At 44.6% G+C, this 21873-nt stretch overlaps 1 protein-coding gene and 1 long non-coding RNA gene across 7 annotated transcripts in view; one reads left to right on the top strand and one right to left on the bottom strand.

The window, feature by feature from the left end:
• Window positions 1-4009, top strand: part of LOC128345398 (uncharacterized) — a 53338-nt gene extending 49329 nt beyond the window's left edge. For both annotated transcript variants that reach the window (XR_008316437.1, XR_008316438.1), the window contains exon 4: window positions 2773-4009. This is a non-coding gene — a long non-coding RNA (uncharacterized LOC128345398). The remainder of the gene's footprint in view (window positions 1-2772) is intronic.
• Window positions 1-21873, bottom strand: part of SMARCA2 (SWI/SNF related, matrix associated, actin dependent regulator of chromatin, subfamily a, member 2) — a 227440-nt gene that overhangs the window by 7035 nt on the left and 198532 nt on the right. For all 5 annotated transcript variants that reach the window (XM_053297258.1, XM_053297260.1, XM_053297259.1 and 2 more), the window contains one exon: window positions 350-455. In XM_053297258.1, the coding sequence (XP_053153233.1) occupies window positions 350-455 (106 nt within the window). The remainder of the gene's footprint in view (window positions 1-349; window positions 456-21873) is intronic.

Genomic DNA, 21873 nt, shown 5'->3' with positions numbered 1-21873 from the left:
TTGTTCTAGATTTGTTTGTGGTTTCATACTCCATCTAACTGAGCTTTTGCAGGCATGGCACCATCATAAAGCTTCATTGAAATCTTAGGGTCTATCACAGATAAGCTGCCACTGTAGAGCAAACTTCCAGAGTTCATATAGCTGTCTTGCTGATAGATAGTTCATACTCTCAATAATTTGTTTAAAGTAAGCTGCTGACAGTGAAATATTACAGACGTGGAAGAGTCACAGCAAGCAGTATTTTATATTTACAATGTGTGCAAGAGTGTAAAACCCAAACAATGATAATTTGAGCCAATGCTGGAAAACTAGTACTTAGAAAGCTGCATATTACAGAAAATATGCCTACCTTTATTTTTTTGAAATCCACAGGCTTCCTAATTAACTCATAGTATTCTGGGTATTCTTTTCTGGAAGGCAGCTGAATGAAGACTTCACTTAACTGTCGTCCTGAACTGTTAATAAAGATAAACACAATGCAAAGCCACTATTATAAAAAAAGGTAGTAACCTGAGCACATCCCTCCATCCCCAAGTATTCTTGTCTATGCTCTCATAAACAAGGGTGAATACCATTGTAAATACTAGGAATAACTGGAAAAACCAGAGATTACCATTACCTCATTCAAAACCAGCTTTCCTTTGGAAATTGCTAACTGTGGCCCATTATATGCAAAACACAGATTCTGAAGACTACTAGAAAGTTTCTACTACTTTTTCAATTAAGAGGGGACTCCTGCTGTTTTGTGATCTAGAAAGTGTGGCAGAAAGTTTCCGCCATAATGTTCATAGCTGTCATCTTGGATTTGTGCCTCAGAGGGAACAAACACTCATGTTGAATTTCAGGAGCTGTACTCAGATTTGTCCTGCATATTGTTTATGAATCAAGTGTGTCAGAGAGCCTAATTGTACATGTGTGCTACTTTGGCAGTAGTATCACATTTTTATAAGCCAACTGTCAGTCTTCAGTATTTCACCAGCAATTCTGCTGCTTATGTCTATATTTACACAAGAAACGCAAGCTAGAGACTGCCTGTTACACAGACCTGTGCATGAGAGACTCCACAGCTGAATGCTCCTGATTTGGTTAACTATATAACCTCTTTTAGGCTGGCCCCTTGCTCTTCCGCCACAGTTGGTGAGTTCTGAGCTTAAATGAGAACCATGTCCTTCTGCCACCCATCCCTCTACATGGGCAACCTTCATAAAAACCACTGGCCACTGATGAACAATATTTATTTATTTATTATTTTATTAACATTTTTTATACTGCCCGAAACTTACGTCTCTGGGTGGTTTACAACAAAATAAAAACAGAAAGTAACACATTAGTTAAAACAAAAATGAAAAGTTTAAAACATTACAACAATTTTAAATTTTTAAAAGAATATTTTAAAACAAATTTAAAACTATTAAAACAATCTCTCTATATAATTCTCTTACGGCCAACCCGAAAGAGAACTACGTCCGGATGCCTGGAACCATTGCCTGGGGAGGGAGCGGCAGCGAGGGAGGAAGGTAGAAATAGGCAGAGTCGCGGGGGGGGGGGCGGAGGATGGAGAAAGAAAGGAGGAAAGGCAGATTGGAAAAGAGAAACTGGACAGAGAGGGTGGCGAAAAGATGGAGAGAGAGGGGGAGGGGGTAGTTTGTTCTGGAGGTTGAGGCCTACGGGAGCTGGTGAGAGAGGCTGTTGCCGGGCCGAGGAGAAAGGAAAAATGGCCAATGGAAAACTCGGGGCGGGTGGTTAGGAGGCAGCGGCGGCAGAGCCGGCAGTCCCGGCCATGGCAAGGAGGGAAGGAGGAAAGGCAGAGTGGGGGGGAGAAGGAAGAAAAGAGGACAGCCAGTCAGGTGAAAGGTGGTGGGGGAGAGCGAGCGAGAGAACGTGGGGGGGGAGAGCGAGCGAGCGAGAGAACGGTGGGGGGGAGAGCGAGCGAGCGAGAGAACGGTGGGGGGGAGAGCGAGCGAGCGAGAGAACGGTGGGGGGGAGAGCGAGCGAGCGAGAGAACGGTGGGGGGGAGAGAGAGAGCGAGAGAACGGTGGGGGGGAGAGAGAGAGCGAGAGAACGGTGGGGGGGAGAGAGAGAGCGAGAGAACGGTGGGGGGGAGAGCGCGAGCGAGAGAACGGTGGGGGGAGAGCGCGAGCGAGAGAACGGTGGGGGGAGAGCGCGAGCGAGAGAACGGTGGGGGGGAGAGCGCGAGCGAGAGAACGGTGGGGGGGAGAGCGCGAGCGAGAGAACGGTGGGGGGGAGAGCGCGAGTGAGAGAACGGTGGGGGGGAGAGCGAGCGAGCGAGAGAACGGTGGGGGGAGAGCGAGCGAGCGAGAGAACGGTGGGGGGAGAGCGAGCGAGCGAGAGAACGGTGGGGGGAGCAAGCGAGCGAGAGAACGGTGGGGGGGAGAGAGCGAGCGAGAGAATGGTGGGGGGGAGAGAGCGAGCGAGAACCTACCTACGGCGCTTCTTCACGGCAGGTTTGGAGGGATACCTTTTTCCTCCCAACTGTGTCCATGTGGCACTGGGGCCATAGAAACCACCTCACATGTTATCCTATATTGTGTTTTCTATAAGGATATTCATTTAAGATTAATTTCCCCTTTATTGGAAAACCTCCTTGGACGTTCTGATGACTTTTATTTAAAATTTTTATTAGCAAACACCAATAAGGAGATTATTTGCAGAATGGCTAAGTTTTGTTATATTGTCTATATAATTCGTTCTGTGTAACTGTACTCTTTTACTGGTCAATCACTGAGATAAAATTTATCTATCTATCAACAGCCTGGATGACAAACCTCCACATACATCACTGGTGCCCCAGTACTTCCAACAGCCACTGCCCATGAGAGTTCTAAGGGCTGGGGGTTATTACTATCTGCAGCAGAAATGGCAGTAGGACATCTGGCAGAATTGGGGAAAGGGAAGAACAGAACCTCCTGAGCTACCATCGCTTTTGAGGGGAGCAGAGCTACAGTGTTAGATGTCAATGTAAATTTGTCTAATACAACTGAGAACACTTGACATTCCAAAGCAGAAAAATTAAAGAAGAGGCCAAGGTCATCTGCCTATAAAGCTGGTTACATTAATGTGAACCACTAAGACTGCTATGATTGAAAAATGTTATACAAATATTGAGGCTTTTCTCATGAGCAGCAGAAACTGGGCTAAGGGAGCCCAGCCTGGTTTCGCTGCTCATGTGCTGCAATGGGAGCTGGGCAGCTCCAGAGTGCACGCTCCACTACCCCTGTTTTTTTGGTCATGTGTTGCCATGGTGCGGCACTGTGGCGACGCACGAGTAGACCCCCAACAAAGAGGCCACAACAAGCCTCCCGGCATCGGAGGGGCGGCTCCCCAGAATGCCCCATGCACTTGTGTGTGCATTCTGGGACTTCAGGGGGCCGGGATGGTCCCGTTCCCTGCCGCCCTAACTGGCTCCATGATGGAGCTGTAATTGTGTGGGTGGCCAATCCAGCCACCAAGGGCAAGCTTCCTGCTTGTGTGCAAGGAGAGCGGCCCACTCTCCCTGCAAAACCCCATATTTATTTATTTATTGTTGCATTTATATACCGCCTTTCGTTAAAAGACAACCCCAAGGCGGTTTACAAAAGTTAAAACATACAATAAAAAGACAATAAAAATATTAAGCTAAAAATATAAAAACAAACCAAATTTAAAATCTATAAAATACAAGCATAAAAAAAATACAACAGGTAAAAACACACAGAAGCAGCAGTAAAAACGATTATGTAAAAGCCTGGATTAAAAGCCAAGTTTTAACAAGCTTTCTAAAAGCCGTGATGGAGTCCGAGGAGCGAATGGTCACTGGGAGAGCATTCCAAAGTCTGGTGGCAGCAACAGAGAAGGCCCTGTCCTGAGTGCACAACAGCCGGGCCTCCCTCATTGTTGGCACCCGGAGCAGGGCCCCCTCAGATGTCCTCGTCAAGCAGGCAGCAACCCTTGGGAGCAGGTGGTCCCTCAAATACCCCGGGCCCAAACTGTTAAGGAATTTAAAGGTCAAAACCAGCACCTTGAATTGGACCCGGAAATGAACCGGCAGCCAGTGCAACTCTTTCAGAATGGGGGTGATGTGCTCCCAACGGGCAGCTGCGGATAAAACCCTAGCTGCCGCGTTTTGCACTAGCTGCAGTTTCGGGATATTCTTCAAGGGCAGCCCCACGTACAGCGTGTTACAGTAATCCAGCCGCGACGTGACTAAGGCACAGGTAACCATGGCCAGATCTGCCTTCTAGAGAAAGGGATGCAGCTGGCGCACTCGCCGAAGCTGTGCAAAGGCACCCCTGGCCACCGCCATATGGTGCTTCACACTGCTTGTGCGAAGTGCCTCGGTGTGAAATGAAAAATAAAGTAAGCGGGGATGAGACTGCTGAAAATTTGTAAGGGGCTTTGAACAATGGATAGTCAAGTTGTGGGGGAATACTTTTGTAGATACTTCATAATTACTGGAACTAATCAGTGGCTGACATCTTGACTAACACTGGCTGTGTTCTCACAGATCCGAACAACTGCGGTTAAAGAATTAACCATGATCGGCCAGCCACACACACTCCCATGGAGCATGTCACAAGAACCCGAAATTTCAGGCAATCCCAGGTAAATCACTGCGGTTAACCAGCATTTGGCCGGGTTCACTAACTAGGATCTTAGCAACCCTGGTTAAAATGCTGGGTAAGTGCAGCAATTTAACCACGATTGCCCAAAAATTCTAGGTCCTCACGACACACTTCACAGGAGCATGAGGGGCTGGCAAATCGCGGTCAACTCTTTAACCACAGTCGTTCTGGTCATGAGAACATGGTTTCTGTGAGCATGCTGAGTAAATCCTTGACTCAGAGAAATGTGGACTAACTAAAGAACTCTCCTTTATAATTTTATTAAAGAAGCACTGGAGAGATGCTGCCAAAGACATGCAAATTACATGGCACACTATCTTGCTTACATTCGTAGAACAGCAACAGAGTACTGAGTTAACATGTTAAAAATAAATAAATAAAACCAAGCACTTGACTCCTCCTTTTCACAGCAAGATCCCATCACCTTAGTCCCTTTGTGTATGTGTATACTGTAAGTGAATACAGTAAAAAACAAAAACAAAAATTCCTCCCCAACACCCCCTCCCCAAAACATTCATTTTAAATAAAAAGTCTCTAGTAGTTGCAACAGGGGGTATGCCAAAAGCAAAATTATTTATGAATATGCTAGTCTTTTTAATCTATACTCTCTGTTTTATATACATCTTTAAAAAACGAAGTGAGAGATCTATCAAACATAAAAAGCATGCGCACTATTTCTCTTCTGGTTACCTAGCAACTAGCAGGCTATATGCTGAAGAGCAATAGGAGCTGCATAAATTAATAGAATCTACAGAAATATGAGTGGCATCTTGGTACTACTACTGCACTATATCACATTGTTTTTTTACCCACACACATAAGCAAATACAGATCATAATATAATTTTTAAAAATCTCTTTCTGTCAGATGTATAATATCGTCCCACACTAGTGGGAGATGCATCCTTCACATTTCAAAAGCATTGCATGATGAACATTTCTGTGGCATTAAAAGGCGATGAATTTAGGGTAAGATGCACATTTATTTGACAAGCTGAATTCTTCGGGCAATGTGCAGCCAGAGAACTACCAATCTCCCTTTCCTTGAACAATTAAGCAAAACTCTTTCATAAATCAATTCAATGCCAAATCAATTTAAAATCCAAAAGGGAAAAATCACACATACAAGAACATGAAGCATTCATGTTTCCTTGGAGGGTCGCATAGATGGGCTTGTCTTGGAAAGGAAACCACTGATTTATTTTGACGGCTCGTAAGAACCTCTGGGATCACGCCTGATCCCGGTGGCAGTTTGGCAGCAAACCTGCCTGCAGAGCTAGCCTCCTAAACGAGGTTAAAGGAGCAAGCGCTCCCATGGCCCTGTTTTCTCAATCATCTGCAGCAAGCCTGCCCGTCGCTGATGGGATCCCCACAATGCACCACGCACTTGTACACCACACTGTGGCATTTCCAGGGGTCAGGATGATGCGTCCCGGCCCCTGACCATCTGCGTTGCCTGGGCCACTGGAGGATTGTCTGGGCATGTGGGGAGCGTGCCCAGCAAAGACTGACAGACCATCTGTGGGGATGGTAAGTCTGAGCAGCCTTCCCCGCTACCCGCCCTCAAGTCCTTCTCATGGATCTCACAGAGAATATTCAGGATATAGTTTTATGTAAACTATTATGTTTATGGATGGATGTGCAGAGGGTGGGAACAGAAAGAGGGTATTTGCAATTGTGGTGCCAAACATGTAGAATCACCTTGCAAGAGAGGTATGCCTGGTCTTCTCATTGCCCAGCCAGATTCGCTTTTAAAATGAATGCATTCAAACAAACATTTGTACAAGTGTACATGCATCTGTATGTTCACAGAGCATGTCAGAATAGGGCTAATGCTGAGGAATAATCTGCCTATACCCATAACTGCAGCCTGAAATCCAGGGTTAAATGAGCAAAATCATCATGAAGCTGAGAGGAAAACCTCTTGCCACTGTTCCCTCTAAGACTTGCACATGTGTGCATGCTTACAAGTTTTCTGATGTCCGCTCAGTTAATTTTAGATCCCGCTCAGGTTGAATTAGGAAGGCCCCACTCTGTATGCAGGTGCACACAGAGTGCCTTGATACTGCCACCCTGAACAAAACTCATTCTGCACAGAGATGAAAGAAATTAGAGGGACCACTGCCTCTAGCCCTCCTAGCCTGCCTGATTCTGCAGACTCTAGGGTAAGTAATTCAAAGAAAGTAAAATAATATAAAAGCTTTGCTTTCAGAAGCAACACACCTTGAATCAGAGCAATGCTGACAGGAAATGATTCTGCCAAGGAGCTATAAAGTACTGCTTATTCCCAGTTTATTCTATTACTACAAAACTCAAGTTCTTCAGTTAGAACCTTGTACACATTTGATAGATTTTTGTAAGAGATTACATAGGATGCTGACTTATACTAAGATCACGTTCTCATGATGATGAAGAGCATGCTTAAAACGTATGTAGCGTACACACAGTGTAGAAATACTGAAGTAGATGGATCAATTTTCTGACCTATACCATGTTCTCATGATGATGAGGAATGCAAAGCACTGCTGAGCATGACATGAGAACCAGGAATTTCCAGGCAATCGCAGTCATTAGACATTAAACCGCTTTTAACCATGATCAATAACCAGGATCAAATTCGGTTATCTATTCTGGTTAAATGTTGTTTAACTACAACAGTTAAACATCAACAGTTCGATTGGGCATGCATGGAAATTCCAGGTTATTTATTTGATTTATATACCACCCTTCCAAAAATGGCTCAGGGCGGTTTGCATCAAAATAAAAACAAAACAATTAACATGAAAACTAAATCAATAAAACAATTAAGACCATTTAAACATTAAAATAATTAACATTAAAATCATTTAAAACCAATATTAAAAACGTGAAACCATAAATCTAATTAAATGCCTAGGTGAATAAATGTGTCTTCAGTGCCTTTTTACAAGTAGCCAGAGATGGGGAGGCTCTTATTTCAACAGGGAGCACATTCCAAAGTCCAGGGGCCACAGCGGAGAAGGCCTGTTCCCAAGTAGCCGCCAAACGAGTTGGCAGCAACTGCAGACAAACCTCTCCAGATGATCAGGCGGTGGGGCTCATGGTGAGGTTCTCATGTCACACTCCATGGGGCTCAATCATCATGGCCATTGGCCACAATCTTTGAGGGGGCGTGCCCAGCACGATTGTGCCTTTTTGGCATGGATCGCTCACAGCAGGGAAACGGCATTTCCATCAGAAATCTGTAATCTGAATTCATTATTGGCTTTCAGGAGAGCCCTCAAAACCTATCTGTTTGGCCTGGCCTTCCAGGGTTTTTAAATGGTTGCAAATGATTTTAATCTGTTGTAACCTGGTTTTCCAGGGTTTTAAAACTATGTTGGATGTTTTAATTGTTAATTGTTTCATGGTGTTTTATAGTCTCTGTTTTTAACAGTTAATTAAGTTTGTTTTGTTTTAATGTCAACCGTCTTGAACCATTTTTGGAAGGGCGGTATAGAAATCAAATAAATAAATAAATGAATAAATAAATAAATAAATACCCTTCTAAATGGCATTTAAACCCTTTCCCTCACAATACTTGTGCTGCGGCCCTTGCAAGAGTCCCATAGCCAGTCTCGCACAAACACAATTACTGGTAATGGGGTGGTGGTGGTGGAGAAGGCACTATTTTTCTGTTACTCCAGTGAAGGATCATGACGACTTCTTAGGAGGGAATATGTATATGAGGGTGAGCAAAGGATCTTGGGGTCTGCTCCAAAGTGACAAAGAATGCTCTTGGGATGGCAGACATGGTCAAAGCAATCCAGGAACCCCCAACACACTCCTGCCCCTGTGTTGGCTTGCTGGCCAGGGACTAGCCCTCTCATTAGAGGGCTAGTCCACTGGGGAGGACCAGAAGCTCCATGAGCTTCTGGTCTCCATAGGACTGCACCCTCATGAGTCAAACCTACCAACTATAGGGGGACCCACTGATGTGGGAATCCCAGTATGCCGGTAGGCATATGCAGATTGCTGGCCGACGCGGGGAATCACAGGTGAGGGAAGCCCCTTTTTCAGCAAACCTTGGGTGACTGTACTGAGCAAAAATCAATATGCATATGTGCCAAGGGATTAGCAGACTGCTAGAGTGAGTGGTTTCACTCATGCTGTCCACCAGTTGCCGTGACCTGGAAAGGTGTTGGTGTGGTACCAGGGCTTGTGTGGATATAGCAACAGGACTGAGCAGCAAAAACCCTCCGGCCTGCATGCGTGCCTCTATGACTTACCACTCTCATGAAAGAGTGGACCTTGGGAGAAGGGGTATGTATCATCACACATTATTAGCGAGCCAGTCCTTCAAACACCATCCAAGATGGTTCTTCTCAGGAGTAATGCCAGAGATTGCATGCTTGCACCCAAGGGGAAGGGAATGGACACCCCTTCCCCTACTAATTTGTACAAAAATAGAGTAGAGACTCAAGAATCCCAGGGGCTGCCTTTCAACCCAGACCCTGGATATCACTCCCCTGGCATGTGTTCTCTTTGTTAGGAAACAACTGGGTTGCCTGGTTCCTGTGCTTGTGCAAATACTTCACCACTTGATTTGTGGAGACATCTCAACAAAGTGCCAGTCTTGTCATCCCATTCCCATTTTTTGCAGATATCCAAAGGGAGGGAACATGGACACAGTGGGAAGGGGGCATCTGCCCGCCGGTGCTCGGCAGCGTACCTCCCTGCCACCCCATCTCCACTTCTCTTGGAAGTGACCCAAAGTAACAGACACCCCTGTGTGCACCGGGCATGTGCACGCAGACACGTCTGTTACTTCCAGTGATTTCTGGGAGATGTGGCAATGGGAGGTACACTGCTACCCCGAGGGGCTTTAACAAAACGGAGTGCCGGTGGGGGAAGTGCGGCGGGAGGAGTAAGTGTACCCTTCCCCACCCTTAAAGATGCCCCACCCCCCACTGTCATACTGGCAGAACCGCTCGCCGATCAAACTCGTTCAGAGGCCCATAAAAGACCTCCAAACAGGTTCTGTGCACGTCCCTACTACAGGTGTACAGGCAGTATGTTTCTGGATACTCCAGAGGAGACATGGGCACAGAGCCTTTTGGGGGAGGCAACTGAGGAGGGGCCAAGGGCAGATCATCTGAGCCACAGTTACTCAGGAGTAACTGTGAATGGGCAGCAGCAGTGAGAGAGGCTATTTGCCTGTATGTCCCATTTCCGAGCTTCCCAGAGGCATCTGTTTGGCCACTGTGAGAAATAGGATGTTGAACTAGATGGAACTTTGATCTGACCCATGGGCCCTTTCCAATCAATTTGTTACTTTGACAGGGGAAAAGTCTGGAGCTCTGTCTGAAGGGCAAAACCAGAGCAGACAGAAAGTCACCACTATATCCAATAGGTGTGTACTGGAGCAGGACCCTGCAGGATTTTGTTCCTTGTTCTTCATGCATGCTTAATAAAGCAGCAAATGCAGCAGAGTGCAGTCAGGAAATGCCGTTTTCTAGCAGGCATTTCATGATTAAAATGAATGCTTGGTGTCTAAAGCCTGACCTCCATTCTTACCCACCATGCTAAGACCAGGTATGACAGAGAAACAATCCCTCAGGGAATTTAAAACTTAAGAGGTGGTTTAGCCTGTGGCTTGTTTTGCTACAGATTACAAACTCTGCACTCGAATGAGGGTAAAAAGCACTAGAGACTAAATCAGTGTTTCTATTCAGAGACATGTGAAAGCTGTCTCAGTTTTATTGGGAAAGGTGCTTTTCATGTTCCTATTCATCTGAAATAATTTCACCAGGGTTATCTATTGCACCTGACTGGGTACTTTATTATCTGAAACATAAAACAGTGGTGCACAAGAGCAACTCACTCGACATTTCCCAGAGAGTAGGGATGTGAAGAATGTTTTGATGGTGAAACGTTTCGACTCAAAATGGGCTGTTTTGAGCTCAAAACAGAACAGCCTTTAAGTTTCGAGCTTGGAGCAGAACCACGTTTTGATTGAAACATTTTGAGCACCATTTTGGAGGGCTGTTTTCCCCTTGCTGATTGGTTTTCTGGCACTGGCTTGCGATTGGCTTGTGATCTCCTTGCATCTTGGCTGGCTTGTTATCAAATAAATCAAAAGTTGTCATGGGCAACTGTGCCCCATTGGCTAGAAGGAGGGAGGAGGGAACACCAAAGGAGGGGATTTTAAAATGTATTCAAAGGGATTGGGAGGCAGAACAAGCCCTTATACTGTGCCTCTCTTGAAGAGGATACATCAGAAGGAGAAGAGGAAGGAATCAAGGAAGGTTTGATTTTGTGGTTTTCTTGTCTCAGCAACAAGAAACAACTGAGCATAATATGCTGTGCTATTGCTGCTGTAACTATGCAGTTTTGCTGGATCCCAGATTGACAAAGGCAGAACTTGGGTGCCTTCCTTCCTTGAGTTGTGGTTTCTTTCGTTTGTAAGATAAAATGGACAGTAGCAACTCTGTTTGTGTGTAATATTTATTGGTGATCGCTGTGATGAGCTCCATGTCTGGCCTCAAGATTAACCTGTGCTTCACTCACTGCTCTGCAATCTGCATCCCAAGGTGGTGTACTCAGTCAAAATGTGGCTGAAGTTGCTCTAGTTGAGCTTATGTCTATGCTTGCTGCTAAGTAAGGGTGCTGCTGTGGCAGCTCTTGCAATCCTAGGAAGTAAGGAGTCATAATTGTGTGTGAGAAAGCAACTTGTGCCAATGATGTTTCTGCAGTGCAGGCACTGTGGCTGGCAGTAGATTCTGGGTCAGTGATTCTTTTTTGGCCATTTTTGGACTGTGTTTGAAATGTGTGTCATGTTGGGAGGGACAGAATCTCTTTTACTGTGTGCTTCTGTAGTGTTTTTCAAGGCAGGGTTGCAAAATGCATTGTAAATTGCAATGCAAAACTTATGTGTAGCTCACTCTGTGAGTGCAGTTTATTCCAGCCATAGGGAACAATGGGGTGTTTTGAGTTTCCCCATGATTCCCTATGGCCCAAACACTCCAAGCGCTTTGAGTTTGTTCTGTTGAAACAGCAGGTCGGACCGGTCATTGTGATGAAACGTTTTGGCCATTTGAGTTTTCGTTTGAGCTCAAAACAGAATGCAAAATCTGTTTTGTGTACATCCCTACCACAGATGTCTCCAAATCTTCACACCAGCATCAATGGGAGAGGGCTATTTGCTAAATGATCTTTTCAGTTTATCCAAACCCAAACCTACTTAATTATCTCATAGATGTCTGGCTTCATTTTAAAGATTATAAGCCCTTTCAGGACAAGAAACCATCTTATTTTATTTACTATTTTTCTATGTAAACTGCTTTGAGAATTTTTGTTGAAAAGCAGTATATAAATATTGGCTGTCATGTAGTTGCAGTGATTCCTTAGATGTCATTGATCAGGAAAAATGTGCAGCTGGAATTGTGCAAATCACCACCTCTGTATATTATATGATCATAATAAATATCTGGGGGAGTGAAGAATAGATGCAAGGACAGCAATAGTTTTCAATACCTTTGAAAACCATTGGGTTTTCAATTGAGCTACATAGTCAATTATATTGCCTTATGCAGGGGCATCTTGTAACAGACCTCAAAGTTGGTCAACGCCATCAATTTTTATGCCAAGGACAAGGTTTGCTAATCTAGAACCAGCTTCTGCATCTCCCTAAGATGCTGTATTGTTTCTTTCCTCATATAATCTTGTTAGCCTGGGAACTCACCCGTAACAGTTTTCCTAACGCACTGTTTCAGGGTCATTGACCTGGAGTGCCAAACCATCATGATACATTTCTAGAGTAACTTTCACACTAGAGATGTGAAAATATCCAGATACAACAGCAATAAAAGATAGCTATATATTTTGAAGATCTGCTAATTTGCCAAGTGTTGGAGAACTTAACACACTATAGTGTGAATAACTAATGAAGTGCTTTCGTAAGATACAGAAATGAAAACAGTTATTGTAGTTCTCAGTTCACTGTCCTCTTCCTGAGCATTAGTTATCTATTAGATAAACGCAAACAATCTCCCTTCCAATGCAGTTTGATTCCCAAAGCTTTTTACCAGTGCAAATCCTAAATAAATTAATGTGGATAGTGCTTGCTCATCATTTAAACTTTTGAACCATTTAAAAAAACACACGAAATTTCCAGCATTCCTTGCAAACCTCTTTATAGGGATGTGCACGGTCCGGAGCAGTCCGGACCGGCACCGAAGGGGGGCCTTTCTTTTAGGGCGTGGAGGGCTTACTTACCCCTCCCACCTCTTTGCCCCCTCCAGCACCCGTATATTAACGAGTAATTGGGGCGCTGGAAACCAGCCACCCCCGCCGCCCCCCACGCGAGCGGATTAGGGCTAAAGCTACTGCTGCCCCCGTTGCCTGCCCGCCCGCCCTCCCAGCTGCCCGCCCTCCCGCCCTCCCTCCCAGCTGCCCGGCCCGAGTCCTCACCAGATGCTGATTTAAAAATAGAGAGGAGCTCACGAACAGAGCTCCTCTCTCGGCAAAATCCCAGACACTACTGAGGCTTTGCGCGGCGCGTGTGTGCCACAAAGGACATCTGGGAGTTCCGCTGGAGGCCCGGTCTACCCGCCGGGACGAGGCCGGGTAGACCGGGCCTCCGATCGCCGGAGGCCCGGTCTCGTCCCGGCGGGTAGACCGGGCCTCCGCCAGAACTCCCAGACATCCTTTGCGGCGCATGCGCCGTGCAAAGCCTCAGTAGCATCCGGGATTTTGCTGAGAGAGGAGCTCTGTTCGTGAGCTCCTCTCTATTTTTAAATCAGCATCTGGTGAGGACTCGGGCCGGGCAGCTGGGAGGGAGGGAGGGCGGGCGGGCAGCTGGGAGGGAGGGAGGGCGGGCGACGGGGGCAGCAGTAGTTTTAGCCCTAATCCGCTCGTGGGGGGGGGGGGGCAGCGGGTTTCCAGCGCCCCAATTACTCGTTAATATATGGGCGCTGGAGGGGGCAAAGAGGCGGGGGGGGGTAAGTAAGCCCTCCCCGCCCTTAAAGAAAGACCCCCCACCCGGACCCGAACTGGCCACGTCCGAACTGGTCTGGAGAGTTCGGAGGCCTTTAGAATGGCCTCCAGACCGGTTCGGACACACCCCTACCTCTTTACAAGGTAACTTGTCTGTAACACCAACCTGCAGCTTCACTACTTTTCTGAAAGGGCAATCAATGTCAACAACAAACTAATTAAAATTTAAAGCACTAGCTAAGGACAGATTTTCCTTTCATTATTTTTTTAATGCAAGGAACTCCACAACCTTTGCTGTTGGCAAAGTAGGTAGAAAAATAAAAGAGAACTGCTCTGAAATTGCAGTTCTTTTGGTGATAACATGTTTGGGAGAAAGATACCCACTGACAATGATGGACTGGTGCTACAGGCATATGAATAAAATGATTGTAAGATATGCAATTGATATATACAGCATGATTTTAGCATGTTTTTAGTCAGCACAAGTCCTTCTGAAGTTAATGGGTCTTACTCCCAACTAAATCTGTTCAGGATTGCAGCCTAACTTAATTTCAGACTATTTAAGGCTCAACTTTCAGCCTGTGAAAATCACAGTTTAATAATGTAACACTTTATTAATTATTATACTGATATTAAAATACATGATGATAGATCATAATGTCAGGTAACTGCATTTTCCTAAGGCTTTCGCTAGGCTCATACAATACTCAGTGTCACTTGAAATTTTTGGTCATGGATTCTGTCAGGATTCTGTCAGCAGCCATGTTACCTGGTTGCTTGGGTGGCCCTGTGGAGCCTGGAGAAGGGTGTGGCATCCCTCCTGTGGGGCTTTCATTCCCTTCAGGGTCAGTAGGAATGAGAAGGGGTTCAGGCTTGTCGGATCCCAGTGGGGTTGAGAGGACAAGGCAGGGAGAGCTGCAGGAAACAGCTCCAAGGGGGCAGCTAGTGTGGGTGTGGCAGGAAACAGGAAGTAAGGTCAGAAAGGGGCTGGGGCTGGAAGTAGGCTTTAAACTCTGTCAGCTCTGTACTGGGGTATTTAAAGACAAGGCAGCTGATGATGAAGAGCTTTTTCTGAGTATGGGAGCCAGGAGTTCTCCAGGAGATGGAACTGGCTGATTGCAGCAACCCAGGCGGAGGACTCAGGTGACAAACTAACCTCCTCCCCTGGCTGTTCCTGAGGCTGACTCTTTTTTTGGTCCTTACTCAAGTTATTCTGGAGTTCAAGAATGGCTAGGAGCCCACCCTGTCCCCTGGGAGTCTGACGGATTTCCATCTAAAACATACCTACCCTTATCTATAGCAGATCTGCAAGAATTAAGAAATACAATGGGGAAAATTGTGTTCTCATGGAAACCACCATAAATCCACTGGTAAGGACTTTGTTACTATCGATTAGTCACTACAATAGAGAGGGTCATTTCACTCACAACTAATTGCCCTGGACCCACGAACAACTCAGCATCATCACCTCTTATTCAGGGTTCTCAGAAATTCACCTTTATGGAAAATGGCAACGAGCATGAATACCAACTACTTAAACAATTATATATATTACCTTTGTAGCACTTCCATAAAGATGAATTTGTGAGAATAAGAGTGGATTCAAACAACATTTCAGTAGGCTCACTTTTGCAAATAGCTACTTGTATGAATGGTTTATATCCATGAGCAGTGCAGAAGAAGAGTCTTACACATGATTACAGCTCCTCCTCTGTGAGCAATCCTCAATTGCATCAGCAATAAGATTAGTAGTGATGGACAAGCTTCCTTGAAAGACAGCATATCCACAATTACTACTTCCATGAAAATGTTTATGGTGCTTTTCCACAAACATGCTGAAAACAGATTATATAGAAAAATCAATAATAGATTGCTAATCTTCCCCAATAACACACAATCTGAAACAAGTATTGGATGCATTTTAGTTCAAATTCCCAGTTTATGCAGGGCAGTGCTAAGGCATAAAAAGACCTGGCCAGTGAGCTGCCCGAACTGTGTGTGCATCTTAGAACACACCCCAGAATCGTCTGCAATGTGCTGTGGTTTCATGGCAGATGTTCAGAGGGAGGTTCTTCATGTGAATGGATGGGAAAGGTCTGAAATCACTGCACTAGCCTTATGCTGGCAGAGCCAAGAGATATGTCTCTTGCTGACCACTCTACAACACTGCAAAAATATGGCCCTTCCTCTCTGCTCCCTCATCAGAGGCATATCTAGGGTGGGGCAGGCAGGGCATGTGCCCCGGGCACCACTTGAAGGGGGGGCACCATTTTTTAAAATTAAAAAATGGCTGCCGAAAACAAAAGAACCACCATGCATGCTCAAATGGCCTCTGTGAGGCCCTAGAGGCCAGCGGGGGGCGGGTTTACCTTTGAAGACCCCCCCACAGTCTTTAGGAAGCCCCCCAAAGGGGCTACTGGTAATTTTTTTTAAAGAAAATTAATATAATACAAGTCACTGTACACATATTCAGATTGGCACTATGTACAGAGAATCAGGGCTTGTGAATACTGAGCTGAAACTTATGAGCTAGAATTGGATTCATTTGCTCTTACTTTGCTTCTTTTGATGTGAGTTAAATGTGATGTCTTAATAATATGGCTATTAATGGTGAGTTTGTCTTTGAATCAGTGTGAAATCCTTAGTATTAAGGCCCACTGGGAGTTTCTTGCTCTCTTTCTCTCATTTTAACTGTCTTTCTGAAATACTAGAATATATCCCAAGCAGTGACACAGTTTACTCTGCATATCCTTTAATTATTTTCAGAGTATCTGGGGAAAGTCAAATTCTCCATTTATTTTTTAAACTTATATAATAGTGATGCTACAATGCATAGTAGAGAATTAGATAGGCACTTCTGTTTAGTTTTCCAAGTATACCTCCACATAGTATTTGGGTATTTCATGAGCCCCAGCACACTGAAATTTGTAATTTTCCAGCATTTTTTGGTCTGGCTACGTCCACTGCTAAATAGTTTTTGAAATATTAAAAGATTAATGAGCTTGACTTGTATTTTTGAGCTGATATTATGGTAAAGTTATATGAAAGATTGATGTCAGATGTTTGGACAGCGGGTGCAATTTCAGTGCTTGCCCTAGGCGCTATTTTCTCTAGATACGCTTCTGTCCCTCATCAAAATCTTTTGCTTATGCCATAGTCATCACTTGCCTTGACAACTGCAACCTTCTGCTTTCCAGTTTTCTGTTGTCTCACCTCAGCCTCAGCCTCCCCCCACCCCCCAGTATTCTGCTGCCTAAATCATTCACTCCTCTTGTTGCTCTGACCACGTCAAGCCCTACACCAGATTCAGTAGAACCTCCAGATTACTACCTTCAAAACCTTGCCCGCCCCTATTTCTCTGTTCTCACCTCCAGTTTACACTGCTGCTTGTGGCTTTCGCTGCTCCAGCTGCAACACTCTCAGCCATCTGACAGTCTCTTGCTCCCTCAAAACGACTCTGCCCTTTCTCCCCGGCTGCCTCTTGTGCCTGGAACCCCCTCCAAGATGACCTGTGTGATGCTTCCATTCTTCAAATCTCTCCTCAAAGTCCACTTTTTCTGCAAAGCCTTTCACACAATCCCCGAGTCCCCAAAACCTACTGCAACTCAGTACCATGAGCATTAAATAATTGGATATTCTTCCCATTTATACTGCCTCCCTTCCCTCCCTCTAGTGTCTCTTTTGGGTCTATTTTTAGATTATGAGATCCTCATGACAGGGACCTATCCTCTCTGTGCCCCCCAGAAGTGCCTTGTACACTGAAGGTGCTGAATGAATGAATAGCAGCTTGCCACAATATCAGATATTTGGAACACCCTTTCAGAACAGTGTTACTGAGAACAGCGTGGTGTAGTGGTTAGTGTGCTGGACTAGGACTGGGGAGACCCGAGTTCAAATCCCCATTCAGCCATGAAACTAGCTGGGTGACTCTGGGCCAGTCAATTCTCTCTCAGCCTAACCTATTTCACAGGGTTGTTGTAAAAGAGAAACTCAAGTATGTAGTACACCGCTCTGGACTCCTTGGAGGAAGAGGGGGATATAAATGTAATAATAATAATAATTATTATTATTATTTCTCGGGGGAGAGTGTAATATTTCATTAACACTCAGGAGTTCTAGCTTTAGAAAGATTGACATTTTTCCTTACTCCCTTATCAAAATACTCCAGAAAGGAGTTCTGGTCTCAGAATGAGGAAATAGAGCACTTGCTTCTTTGGGTTAAGCTGCCTGAGCGGTGACTGGATCAGGCGCAGCAAGTTCTAACTGAACAGTGCGCAAAATTCTGGGGAGAAGTAAAGAAATTCATATTCTTGGCTCAGGCTGCTCAGCCTTTACCTTAAAGCTCCCATTCCTCTAAAGCATCAGACTTGTCTGAGAAGGTAAGCAGAGTTCCTCAAGCAACAAATCAAGATTATCTCCAGCACCACTCCACCCCCACTACAGGATGCTTAGGCAGTGATTCTTGAGGGCTATCTTCAAGGAAGGAGGGTGGAAAGGGGACAAAGAAAAAAGGTGTTTCTTTTCCAGTCCCCTTTCACTACTATCCCTAAAACTGGACCAAGAAAATCACCTTGACAATCCCCACCCATAGAAGCAGTAAAACCTGGCCTTTTGCAGCTTTGGGACTAGGATTTATGGAGTCAATGCTTGCTCCTGCAACAAAAGCAGCTGTAGTATCTACTCTTATTTGCCCCAACCTCTGCTTTTACCGCTTTTTCTTGGAACAGCTATGGGGGACACAGGCAGTCTCTCATGCATCCTTGGGATTATCTTTTTAATCCAATCCAGAACAGCTGTAACAAAAAGGAGATTCTGATGGAATTGGGTGTGTGATGGATAAATCACCAGCTACACACATGGAGTTTTAAGCCCACCAGCAGATCTAGTGGGGCTATTGACTATGGGGGATCCAGTCAGTTGCTGGCTACTTCTGAATTGTCAGACACTACGGTTGAACTGAGCCATGCTTTATCTCTGGCTAAAGATGTCAATCACAGCAGTTCATTTCCTCCCAGGAGGAAAATGAAAGTGGTACTTTGAAAAAAGTTCTGAGTGTTGTGCAAGATATCCTCCATCTGGCTGGAAAGTTCAAGAGCCTAAAAATATCCTTTCCCAGTACCCTAACAGGGGTAATTAGGAGGGAATTTGCTCTAAGGGAGGGAAATGACTATTGGAACTCCCAAGAATTGAGACTAACTGAATCCTGTCTTCTGCCACCAATCCGGGCAAATTCCTTCCTCTGGAAGACTTCAATGATCCAGGGATACTGCCTGATAGCAGGAGGTGGTACAATCTGAGTTGATAGACTGTCCTGCTGCCACTAGAAAGACAAAAGTCTGTTACACAAGCTAAGAACAGCCCGACTAATTGGCATGCTTTTAAAATCTGTCATTAAAACTCAACTTGATTCATCACATTGATGAACTGATTCAAGCTTGTGCTTTAATAAAATGAATTAGTTGGAAGTGACGAAAATTGGCCTGAGGAACCAATGGATGAAAAATCATGTGGTATGAACCAGTTCATACCACACTTATTTGAATACAGTGGCCAACATCCTGAATAAGAAAACACTGGCGCAGTGAGAGAATCAGAACAGCATCACTGTCCTAACCAGGCAGACCAAGCAAAGGTATTAGGGTCATTCCCTCTTACAGACAGAGCACTTCTGAAAATGCCCTTTATTATTATTAATTATTCAATTTCTATACCGCCATTCCAAAAATGGCTCAGGGTGGTTTACACAGAGAAATAATAAATAAATGAGAGCCAGCATGGTGTAGTGGTTAGAGTGCTGGACTAGGACCGAGGAGATCCGATTTCAAATCCCCATTCAGCCATGAGACTAGCTGGGTGACTCTGGGCCAGTCACTTCTCTCTCAGCCTAACCCACATCACAGGGTTGTTGTGAGGAGAAACCTAAGTATGAAGTACACCGCTCTGGGCTCCTTGGAGGAAGAGCGGGATATAAAATGTAAAATAATGCTGCTGCTGCTGCTGCTGCTGATGATGATGATAATGATGATGATGATGATGATAATAATAATAATAATAATAATCTGCCACACAATACACCAGATATCACTGTAGTCGAGAAGAAAGAAAAACAAGTCAAAATAATCGACATAGCAATACCAGGGGATAGCAGAATAGAAGAAAAAGAAATAGAAAAAAAATCACCAAATACAAAGATCTACAAATTGAAATTGAAAGGCTGTGGCAGAAGAAGACCAAAATAATCCCAGTGGTAATTGATGCCCTGGGTGCAGTTCCAAAAGACTTTGAAGAGCACCTCAACGCCATAGGGGCCACAGAAATCACCATCAGCCAATTACAAAAAGCAACTTTACTGGGAACAGCCTATATTCTGCGACGATATCTATAACAACAGCAACAACATTGACAATAAAATTCAGCCATCCCAGGTCCTTGGGAAGGACTCGATGTCTGGATAAAACAAACCAGTCAATAACATCTGTCTGACTGTGTTAATAAATAATAATAATAAAATAAATAAGATGGATCCCTGTCCCCCAAGGGCTCACAATCTAAAAAGAAACATAAGATAGACACCAGCAACAGTCACCTTTGCCCACACCCAACCCTGAGACACCCTCTAGGCCTTTTCCTTCCGGCCTTGGAGAAGAGAGGGTCAAAGTCTGATTGTGTCTCGTTTCCAAAGCATCTATCTGAAAGGATTTTGACTCAGTATAAGGTAGTTGCATGTCTTTGCATGTCAGACCCATCCTCTTCTGAAACACATTTAGAGAGTGCTATCCAGTGCTATGAAATGTATTTCTCTTCATTGCTAGTTTTTTTTCTTTAGGTGGCCCACCCCAGCTGTAAGTCCAAGTTGCATCCCAGTGGTACTACATTTATTTGAACACAGTGAAGCAGAGGTGTAACTAGGGAAAATAGCTCCTAGGAAAGTTGGAAAATAGCTCCAACTGAAAATAGCTCCAACTGAAATTGCGCCCCTGTCCAGACAGGAATGATGGGACTTGTAGTCAACAATATCTGGAAATCCTTGTTAAAAGGAACACTGTACCATCTAGACATGGTTGTTGATCAAAACCTGAAAACATGAGCCATCTCTGTAAAAGACTGAGAACAGTCAGGAGTTATGCGAGGATTCCAAGTGTCATTTACTCTGTCTCATCTCATTCTTTTTAAAAAACATGACTTTGTCCTAGAGGATCACCTGCCCAAATAGCCACTAGCAAAATAGGGGAAGAAGAAGGTGATGGTGGTGGTGGGGTGTCTATAAACCAGTGAATGATTCCTGCCAGCCTTTATCTTGTGATGATTGATGGCTCATGATGGGGTATATGTGCATCCACCACACTAGTGCTTACTTTGACACCAAGATGGAGGAGGATACATTAGTTTGCCACACTAGACAGAGGCATTTGCAACAGGAGCAGACAGCCAAGTTCTGCCATGGCCAAAACCAGCCCCTGCCAGACTAAGAAATCCTTGTCATTTGCCCCTTCTTGTCACAAGCAGTGTGCTGTTCTTTTATTATTGACTCTAACTCTCAACTATACCAGTCATGGATGGAAAATTCAGGGTCAATTTACAAGAGACACATTTTCTACATGGAAGTTTCTTCTGTGCAGGTGTTGTGCAGAAACCCATGTGTAGTGACCGCCAGGGGCATAGCAAGGTTGGAATGGGCCAAGATGAGATTTTAAAATGGGCCCCCAGCCCCTCAAAGTCCAGGGCCTCCACACATCCCAGGCTCCCAAGGATTTAAGTCTGATATTTCAAAATACGTATGCTGCCTGGAAATACATTTCACTAAATAAACACATGCACACTTCACAGTATATAGTGATATACATTGAGTACTATATATTTGTGCTACTTTTAATGCCTAGAACACACTAGCAACGCTAATTATTAAAATGGCCCCCTCGCTGCAGATTAGCAAAGGAGACTTTCAACCATGCAGGGTGAGCCTATGTTTGTTTTCTCAGAATTCTGAACAAATTCAGTAAAGTTTGATTCCAGGAGGTTTTTCACACGAGGCTTTTAAAGCCCTTTAAATCTCCTCTGGAATGGAGGTGCTGCATTCACATGTTGGCCAGATTTACCCTGAAGTCCCTGCAAGTTATTGGAGAGCAGTTCACACACAAGAAAAATAAAATAAAAGCACAACACATGCTTCACAGTTCTCACTCAGACCTTCTGGGTTGCAAAACAACTTGAACATAAGTGCATTTATAAATGAATGAAAGAATGAATGAATAAATAAATATCTGTTCCAGAAGTTTTTGTAAATTTCTGACATGAAA

Source organism: Hemicordylus capensis, chromosome 2 (assembly GCF_027244095.1).
Source record: "Hemicordylus capensis ecotype Gifberg chromosome 2, rHemCap1.1.pri, whole genome shotgun sequence".
NCBI lineage: Eukaryota > Metazoa > Chordata > Lepidosauria > Squamata > Cordylidae > Hemicordylus > Hemicordylus capensis.
The sequence above is the reverse complement of the archived record's forward strand: the minus strand, read 5'-3'. Positions and strand labels throughout refer to the sequence as shown.